A 10,250-nucleotide genomic window follows, 5' to 3' on the forward strand; every position below is an offset into this window, starting at 1 on the left:
GCCAAAAATGGAATGCTGGAAGATGACGCCGGAAAAGTGGCGGTAACCCAATGTGAAAGTGGGGGAAACGGGGAGACCGTTGACAAATGCCTCTTTTGCTCTCTCACCCGATCTTTCGGGCCCTAGCCGACCTACGCTTGCTACACTGGCAAAGCCGCCTTTCGACATATGATCGACTAACAGATGGCGCTAATAAATAGTGTCTTATACCGAGCAAGCGCTACACATTCTATCAGAATGCTAGAGGCCAAACGTAAAGTTAAATACGTATGGTGGCGTACACTTTTAAGAACGATGTTTATCAGCTCTACAATTTAAAATAGGTTATGGCGCCCCAATTCCAATCAATTTAGTTCGGAACACAAAATTTTCCTGAATTCGGATTTTTATTTTTATTGGCAATGGCCAATCTCTTGGTCAAATTTCCCCATGGGGCCTAGTGTGTATGTATTCGCTTTCTATTAAATTTACCTTTAAGTGAGTAGAGAAATCTAATCAGTTGCTAAGTTTGAATCCTGGCATGCCTATAGAAGGCGAAAATAAACCACCTCCGATTCCATCAATCCGTTTGGAAAGATCACAATCCGCCGCTCTCTTAGGTAAATCCAAAGCCCACCACTGAATCAAATCCGTGTCCTGTAGGAATAAGTGGAGAAGGGATCAGGAGAACTTCCTTCTGGTTCAGTTGAGATTGCGATCACCTCAACAACGCTTTAGTCGAAATACGACTGTTGTTCCTCGGTTTACGTAAAGTGTGTCGCCCATCTCCAAGAATTGATAAAAAAGGGCATTTCTCAGAAAGCTCAGGGTTTGGCGAGCATTTAAATCCGAACTGTGGAAAGGTTGTTTCAACTTCTTTTACATACGACTGGCGATGCGTAGTTCTTTCAAACCCTCCTCTGACTTACGAGGGTTTTATCCCAACTTGACAAATCCTTAAGGAACGCTTCGAAAATAGACAGAAAATAGAAAATATGTTGTTGGTAAAACATACAGACGGTCCCCCAACTGCCCGGGGTCGCCTTAAAGGAGCTGCAAAGCAGTATACAGAGTTGTCTACAAGTTTAAGGGCAACCATTCAAATCAAGTCTAAGCTTTTTAAGCTCACGTTTGCAATGTAGGCGCAGTCCATATAGAATAAATCCGAAATTCCAACTTGGAACGATTTAAATACACTTATACAAACTCACTCATTACAAAACCCACTGCTGAGGACATTGCCAAAGAACATGGTGTAAGTATTCAAGAAGTTGACCCCTGTCAAGCGACTGCTATTGTAGTTCATGGAGGGGAACTACGGGAAATGAACGCTGAGGATTTGGATGCAGTCATTGTTTTCGCACGTACGTCCCCACAACAAAAGTTGATAACTGTAGAAGCTTGTCAAAGCCGGGGTGAAATTGTTGCTGTCACGGGAGATGGTGTGAATGATTCACCAGCCCTAAAACGAGCTGACATTGGTGTGGCAATGGGCATTTCTGGTTCTGATGTGTCCAAGCAGGCTGCTGATATGATTTTACTTGATGACAATTTCGCCTCTATAGTTGTAGGGATTGAAGAAGGCCGAACTATTTTTGATTATCTCAAAAAATCTATCGCATACACATTGACGTCAAACCTACCAGAAATAATGCCCTTTCTATGTTTTGTTGTATTTGATATTCCATTGGCTTTAGGTACTATAGCAATCCTATGTATTGATATTGGTACTGATATGTTGCCTGCTATATCGCTGGCTTATGAAAAAGCTGAGTCCGATATAATGGCCCGCATGCCGAGAGATCCTTTCAAAGACCGATTGGTGAATAAGAAGTAAGTAAGTAAACAGTTTTATTTAGCTCACCCGGTTTGTTTTATTTATTCTTGGGTCAAATTTAGTAATTCAAATTTCACCCTCTTCCTGTCAACCGATTAATCTGAAATTTTGTATACACTTTGGATTTTGGTGACAATACAATTATGTTTATTCATTATCATTATAAATTCAAGATGGCCGCAGCTACAAAATGGCGGATAACTTAGGATTTATCAATCTCATCAACATGGGTATCAAATGAAAGGTCTCAACAAGTAGAATACAATTTACTATGCAAATTTGAAATCTAAGATGGCCGCCGCTACCAAATGGCTAATATCAATTGTTTATCAATCCCACCAATATGGGTATCAAATATAAGGGCTTGACAAGAAGAATATAGTGCACTATACAACCTCAATATTTAAGATGGGCGCAGCCACTAAATGGCGTATAATAATAAGATTTAAATTTAGAAATTGAATCTGTAATTTAGGTATCTGATTCATCCATCATGAATCCACCCACTCTTAGTAGAGTAAGATCTTTGCAGGGACTACGTATAGAGGAGTTGAACTGCAAAAAACTAACGGGCAAGAAACCTTGCAATAATGAAGCACTAAATGAATTAAACAGAGTGCGAAATAAAAACTAAAAACTAGAAAATAAAAATAGGAAAAAAAAACTTTTTAAGTTAAAAGGTTTTATGTTAAACATACATTGCGATATTTAAGATAAATGTACTAAAAAACAAAAAATAATAATAATAATAATAATAGTTAGAGTTAGAGTTGTGGGAATTATAAACATATGCATAGACTTGACTAAAATAAAATCGTGGGGCACGTCAATAAGCATAATTATCACGGGAGTATGTCCATCGACCCTTAGCTCGATCATGGAATCAACACTCAGGGAGATACGGACAACGTAGGACTCAATATCAATGCGAATAAGACGGACCTCATTCTCTTCACAAAGATATATAAGGTACCGCCATGGATCCCCCCTAAAATAAACTCAACCAGGCTGACCCCGAAAACACAAGTCAAATAACTGGGCACTGTACTGGACAGCAAGCTGGCATGGAAACCCAATGTACTAGAGAGAGTGAAAAAGGCCACCATTGCGCTATATGCATCCAAGAAATTGCTCAGCAGCACATGGGGCCTCTCACCCGCTCTGATACATGGGGTCTACATATCGGTGGTGCGTCCGACTCTGCTATACGGGGTTTTAGTGTGTTGGCAAGCCATGGAAAAGAGGACCTACAAAATGCTTATGGAGAGAACCCAGAGGCAGGCAATGCTCTGCATATCATTGAATTCCTTCGACCACCGTTTAATAAATCCAAGCACACCCCTGGCTCTATTCACCATAGACGAAATATGATCAATAAAGTCAAGATTTGTAGATTTGTTGTTGTTGATCTTCGCCTAATAAAACCATGTTGACATGGAGAAATAACCGATCTACAAAGGTGCTGTAAGTGAGGGGTGATAATGTTTTCAAATAAATTAGGGATGGCCGACAACTTAGAGATTCCTCTATAATTGCTGGCATCCAATTTGCTACCTTTTTTGTGGAGAGGAATAATAAACGATTCCTTCCAAATAACGGGAAAGTGGTAGGTTTCTAAGGACAAGGTAAACAATTTCAGAAGGCGATAGCACAGGGCGTCGGCACAATACCTAAGCACACAGCCAGGAATTCCGTCGGGACCTGGCGAATAAACTGGCTTGACACGATGAAGATCTAAAAGAAGAGAGCTTTCGTTTAGGCTAGGACATAATATTAAGTTTGATTTGGGTATGTCGTAGGAATAGGTCTGGTGTAGATACGAAGAGCTAGAATAGGTTTTTGAAAAAACTGCGAAAATAGGTCGGCTATTGCCTGATCATTATTTGCATTAGAATTTTCAAATGAAAGCGAGGAAGGATTTGTTTTAGGCTTACGTTTAGTGTTAACGAAATTATAAAACTGTTTTGGGTCCTGTGAGAACTGGGCCCTACAACGAGTTCAATACTTTTTATAACACTGCGCGTTCAGCACGGTAAAGTTTGACCGAGCTGATTAAATAAGATGAAAGGGCAGATTGAGAACCGGTGATTTTAAATTTAGCATACAGTCTAGATTTTTTATTTTTAAGTCGGCTCAACTCTTTAGTAAACCACGGCGGTTTATTCGAGCTTGGCGGATAATATAACGGAACACATTCAGTAAAAAATGAATTCATGGCACTGTAAAAAATATCCACGGCAACAGCCATGTCAGTGCACATGTATAGATCAGACCAATTGAACTCGTTTATAAAATTATTCAGCCGTTCAAAGTCCGTTTTGCGAAAACATAGGACTTTATTGGCTGGACGGTCAGAAATATTCTGTACGTCACACCCAATATCAAGAGTCACATCGAAAGTTGGATGATAAGGATCTTCGGGCTGCGTCAGAGGCGCCACCCTTGCTAAACTGACTCTCGCAGGATCAGAGACGAAGCAAAGATCGAGCAAGCGCTGTAAGGAATATCGAACATGGTTGACTTGAGACAGCGAAATGTCAAACAAGCCAGCGATAAAGTCATGTTGTGTAGGTGTATGGAGAGTATTGGTGGAATTATTTGAGCACCAAATAGCACCAGGGATATTAAAATCTCCTAGAACTACCAACTGGTCTCTATCCAAAAGTCTACCGGAAACCATCTGAATAGCGGAAAGGTGATTCCAATAAATAGGAAATTCCGACAGTGGAGGTATGTAGGAACAGGTAAAAAAAAATGGAGCTACCTTTGATAGATAGCTTCACACAGAGGAATTCAACATCGTTGCATTCCTCGAAGGTTAATAATTCTGACGTGAGTGAGGAGTCCACCGCTATGAGAACTCCACCCCCGCGTCTGATAGGGCGATCTAGCCGATATACCGTGAACACAGCTGGAAAAACTTCGGAGCTCAGAATCTCCGGCTTTAACCAGGTTTCTGTGAGCACAAGAGCCTGAGATGCAAACAAAAGGCTATCAGAATACCAGTTAGGAAGCCTACTACGTAAGCCTCTTGCATTCTGATAGGAAATACCTAAGGAGTAGGTTAGTGTTTTGGGTCGGGATTGGAAGACGTAGAAGGCGCAGTGGTATCATCAGGCCTGGGAAGAGTTATTCCTACAGGCCGCCTTTTCTTTTTCTTCGCCTCGAACTCCTTAACAACTATGTACTCTGGCCAGAAGTTGGGAGAGCAAATAGTGTTAAAGAGCTCGTTAGGGACATTTATTTTGAAAGATGAAATGTCCCTTGCGTAAGAAAATTTGAACTTTTCCACCTTTATCTTAATTTTTCGTCTCTGGTGTGGCCTTGTATAAGGGCGAGAACATCTTCCGATGTTTGGTCAGGGGAGAGCCGCGAGACAAAAATATGTCGCGTTGGTGGAACCGCTATAAGGGCTTTTGGCAAGGCAGATTGGTTATCTGCCGTGCATTTGTCGGCCGGTATTCCGGGCCTGACACCCTGGGCAGATATATCATTATATACGGGACTTTGAGGGGTCAATATTTGCGACCCCACAGGGGACAAAACAGAAATCACCGGCGGTACGGCCACTCCCGCTGCACATTCGGATACCGAACCTTTCCTAGCGCTCGATCTCAGCACTCTTGGAATTAATGCTGAGGTCGAGGGCTGTGCCGTGGGAGGCTGCTGCTGAGAGCCTGTTGCAGGTAGTTGGGGTCCGTCTACATGCTGCCCACCAATAGCAGTTTTTTTTGCGCCTAGGAGACTCATTTAATAGCGTAAGGCTATTAAATTGGGTGTCCAGCGCCAAGAACATATTAAGAGTTTTACGAAAACTCGTTAAAATGCCCTTAAAACCGCTTTTGGTTTGCCGCATGAAAGACATCTCCCTTTCTACATCGCGACAGGCCTCACAACAGAAACGCAGGCCGATGTTTTTTTTTACATCGTCCACCGTCCGAGCTGCAACTCCAATACACTTGGCGTGCATGACGTTGTCGCACAGCCAGCAGCCGATTGTAAGGTCACCTGCAGCAATTGCCTTTTTGCAGTTTTTGACGAAACAGACAATATTTCCGGACATAATAAGGACTTACCACTGTACTTGTACTTGGAAAAAAACAACAGAGCTATGAAGAAGGAAGTGAAGAGCGAGAGAGCAGGAAAGCGTATGAGATCAAATAAGATAAGAAGAGCAGCGGCACAGCTAAAGCGAGAGAGTGGGAGAGCGTGGGAAATAAGTAGATAGCAATAACGTTTAGCTGTTACGACGGCGCAGACAAAATCTAGACGAAGAAGGCACCAAAAGGAATGCAAAATATGCAAAAGCTAGCACTAGCAGCACAACTAAATTGGAAAATAAAGCCAATTATGTACACAAATTAGATTAGCTGCATGCACACGCGAAATGAACGGGAAGTTATAAACACAAATTAGACAATTTAAGTTAACCCCGGTGGTTAGAATCAATCTTTAATACAAAACGAGAGCGCAAGAAAAAAAACACGTCCGTTCACTTGGAAAGATGAAAATTAAAATGAATTGGAATTGATCCCTTGGACATCCACGCGCAACTGACCGCGGGAAAGGCCACACAGCCCCTAGTAGCTATAGGAAGTATGGCAACAAAAGGATACGGGCACAGTTCAATTGGTCGAACCATGAGCAGTGTATCTAACTACATGACGCCTAAAACTTGCCCGGATGTAAAAACATCAATATTTATGGGACCTGAAGACTGGAAAACGGTTCAGGACCACGCTCGACACCTCAATATTTACACTGACGGCTCTAAGGTGGAAGACGGAGTTAAAGCGTGGCTGTCGTATAAGCTACCAAGCCATTGCAGCATATTCCAGGCGGAAATATTCGCCATCAGGAAGACTGCAGACTATTAGTGGGAATGCTTACGGGTCACTGCCTGGCTGCTGCGCATGCAGTCAAGCTGGGCATCACCAACAGCGGCAACTGCAGGAAATGTGATGAATCTGAGGCAACAGTAACCTTGGAGCATCTCAGAACATAGGTGCCCCAGTACTGGCATCACTAGTAGATGCCTCCAAGAGGTCACCAGGTGATCTACTTGCCTTCGCAAAAACTACCGCGATCCTAAAGGATTTTAACACCGCTTAAGATTCTCCAGGACCATGTGAAAACAATGGCCATACTGGCCTATAATTGGACCCCTCAGGAGGGCCTCTGGTTTAACCTAACCTGACCTATACAAGGCAATACCAGAGCCGATAAAATAAAGATGAAGGTGGAAAAGTTTAAATTTTCTTACGCTAGGGATATTTCATTTTTTAAATAAATGTCCCTAACGAACTCTTTAAAACTATTTGCTCTACCAACTTCTGGCCTGAGTACGTTTTTAAGGAGTTCGAAGCGAAGAAAAAGCAGCCTGTAGGAATAACTCCCAGGTCTGATTATACCACTGCGCCTTCTACTTCTTCCAATCCCGACCTAAAAAACTAACCTACTCCCTAGGTATTTCCTATCAGAATGCAAGAGGCTTACGTAGTAAGCTTCTTACCTTGTATTCTGATAGCCTTTCGTTCGCATCTCAGGTTATTGGGCTCACAGAAACCAAGGTAATTTAATTTAATTTTAGTTTAATTTTATTTGTATTTAGATTTTAAATTATTTGCGGGTAGTGGCAGAAAACGCTTCTTGATCCTTAGATAAATGGAAATTTATTGAACTTTCGCTTTGACACAAGTTACGGCTTTGCCAAAAAACAACAAAGAAAACTTGTCAAAAGGCAAGTAGCACTTGTGTTTACGACCGTTTCGTCGGCGCTACCCAACTCATCAGACAGCGTGCTAACCATCACCAAATCTCTTCGTGTCTTGCCCAACACTTCGACTAACCCTGTGGGAATAATAATCGTCGATGCGAAGCAAAAGCAAACTCCGAGAATCGGCAATAGTTATTTTTGTCTTTTTCGAACCACTTGATTTTTAGCTTGCATTCTATCAGATTGCTAGAGGCCAAAGGTAAAGTTAAATACGTATGGTGGCGTACACTTTTAAGAACGATGTTTATCAGCTCTACAATTTAAATTAGGTTATGGCGCCCCGATTCCAATCAATTTAGTTCGGAACACAAAATTTTCCTGAATTCGGATTTTTATTTTTATTGGCAATGGCCAATCTCTTGGTCAAATTTCCCCACGGGGCCTAGTGTGTACGTATTCGCTTTCTATTTAAATTACCTTTAAGTGAGTAGAGAAATCTAATCAGTTGCTAAGTTTGAATCCTGGCATGCCTATAGAAGGCGAAAATAAACCACCTCCGATTCCATCAATCCGTTTGGAAAGATCACAATCCGCCGCTCTCTTAGGTAAATCCAAAGCCCACCACTGAATCAAATCCGTGTCCTGTAGGAATAAGTGGAGAAGGGATCAGGAGAACTTCCTTCTGGTTCAGTTGAGATTGCGATCACCTCAACAACGCTTTAGTCGAAATACGACTGTTGTTCCTCGGTTTACGTAAAGTGTGTCGCCCATCTCCAAGAATTGATAAAAAAGGGCGTTTCTCAGAAAGCTCAGGGTTTGGCGAGCATTTAAATCCGAACTGTGGAAAGGTTGTTTCAACTTCTTTTACATACGACTGGCGATGTGTAGTTGTTTCAAACCCTCCTCTGACTTACGAGGGTTATATCCCAACGTGACAAATCCTTAAGGAACGCTTCGAAAATAGACGGTTGTTGGTAAAACATAAGTTGTCTACAAGTTTAAGGGCAACCATTCAAATCAAGTTCAATCTTTTTAAGCTCACGTTTGCATTGTAGGCGCAGTCCATATAGAATAAATCCGAAATTCCAGCTTGGAACGATTTAAATACACTTATACAAACTCACAATTATTTGCACATCCCAACTTCTTTAAGACACCTACCTACTGAACAATCATTATAAAATTTGAAGGCAACTGTTTTGTTTTACCGGATTTGATCTCCATTGACGAGGTTTTAAGCCTAGACCTGGTGAAACTTTCAAGTCGAGCATGTCGACTTTCACCGTCCCAATGCAATGTCAGTTTTACTAGCTTTTTTTATCCAGGTTTTTTACCCAGATTTTTTGAGCTTACTTATTTCACCAAAAATTAATTTTCTAGATGTATAAAAATAAAATATAACTTTAAATATAACTAAATATATTATAATAGAAAATAAAATAAATATTGTATGTGTAAACAATATTTATTAATGGAAACATATGTTTAATTTCTACTAATTATTAGATTAATTTTAATGGCCTATTTACAAATTGGAGTTATACAAACGGTGGCAAGTTTTTTCACATTTTTTGCAATAATGGCTGAATATGGATTTATGCCTAAGCGAGTTATTGGAATTCGAAAAGACTGGGACTCGAAGGATAATGAGAATCTTCAAGACAGCTATAATCAAGAATGGGTAATATTACATCTTAACCATTGCATTATTACTTATATATATATTTTTTTTTAGACCTACAGAGAACGTAAGGTTCTTGAATATACTGCAAGCACAGGGTTTTTCGTAACAATTGTAGTAACTCAGTTTTTTGACTTATTCATCTGCAAAACTCGTCGAAACTCAATCTTTCAACAGGGAATGGGCAATCATGTGCTCAATTTTGCTTTGGTTGTTGAGATTGTTATTGCCTGTCTCCTATGCTACGTTCCCATTTTTGAAAAAACTTTAAGAATGTATTCCGTAAAGTAAGTTTAAACGATTTATACTAAGTTTAAATATTCTTCAATTTTATAATTTAAAACTTTAAAGGTTTCTTTGGTGGATCTACGGCTTACCGTTTGGACTGTTAATTTTTTGTTTTGATGAGGCTCGCCGCTTTCTTATAAGGAGGAACCCTGGAGGCTGGGTTGAGCAAGAGACCTATTATTAATATTTGGTGTAAAAAAATAATCTTATATTATAAAAAAATTCCGTCGTTGTGTTATGATGTCAGAATTTCTGTGAATTTAACAAAATTAAATGATCTTAGAAAAATAAATATCCTCGTTCTAAATTTTGATGCTCTGTTGTCCACTCCGTTGCATGGAATTTTATAAATGACACAGTTTTTTCATTTTTAATAGTTTAAACTTTGTTTTGTTAAAACAATTCCCGTAGTGTGTTTATTTGTTTATGGGCTATTATTATTTCGTATTTGCTGTAAAAGTTTGGTTTTATCAATCTATTGGAAGTTTAGGTATATACATATGTATATTGAGGATTTATAAGTCCTTAAGTGGTTCAGTTGATTTTTTGCTAAATGTGGTTTGGTATTTTTTATCCCGGAAATTATTATTTTAAATGATTGATGATATTATTTCATTTTTTATTTCCTCATGGAATATCACGTCATAAATGTTCTAACTCGTTCTCTAGTTGTGAATATTGTTGTTAAATACAAATAGTTGGTTACATCAAGTGGAATTCAGTATACATTAGGAATTTTAATCTCGCGC

The 10,250-nt window shown here is 39.9% G+C and overlaps 1 protein-coding gene across 1 annotated transcript; it reads left to right on the top strand.

The window, feature by feature from the left end:
- The first annotated feature begins 1,288 nt into the window (after nt 1-1,288).
- On the top strand, nt 1,289-9,793 carry LOC110184525 (sodium/potassium-transporting ATPase subunit alpha-like). Its single transcript, XM_020953099.2, has 4 exons — nt 1,289-1,812; nt 9,039-9,213; nt 9,268-9,500; nt 9,565-9,793. Exons 1-4 carry the CDS (start codon nt 1,304-1,306, stop codon nt 9,683-9,685), a joined length of 1,038 nt encoding a protein of 345 aa, XP_020808758.2. The 5' UTR covers nt 1,289-1,303; the 3' UTR covers nt 9,686-9,793.
- The last annotated feature ends 457 nt before the right edge of the window (nt 9,794-10,250 follow it).

This window comes from Drosophila serrata, unplaced genomic scaffold (assembly GCF_035046125.1).
Source record: "Drosophila serrata isolate PLE 108 unplaced genomic scaffold, ASM3504612v1 contig_291, whole genome shotgun sequence".
In the NCBI taxonomy this organism is placed as follows: domain Eukaryota; kingdom Metazoa; phylum Arthropoda; class Insecta; order Diptera; family Drosophilidae; genus Drosophila; species Drosophila serrata.

What these genes read in the sequence shown, in the direction of transcription:
- LOC110184525 (XM_020953099.2), top strand. Translation starts at nt 1,304, where the DNA reads ATGAACGCTGAGGATTTGGATGCAGTCATTGTTTTCGCACGTACGTCC. An exon ending in ACAGCTATAATCAAGAATGG is followed by an intron (nt 9,214 to 9,267) that starts GTAATATTACAT and finishes ATTTTTTTTTAG; the next exon opens with ACCTACAGAGAACGTAAGGT. An exon ending in TTAAGAATGTATTCCGTAAA is followed by an intron (nt 9,501 to 9,564) that starts GTAAGTTTAAAC and finishes AAAACTTTAAAG; the next exon opens with GTTTCTTTGGTGGATCTACG.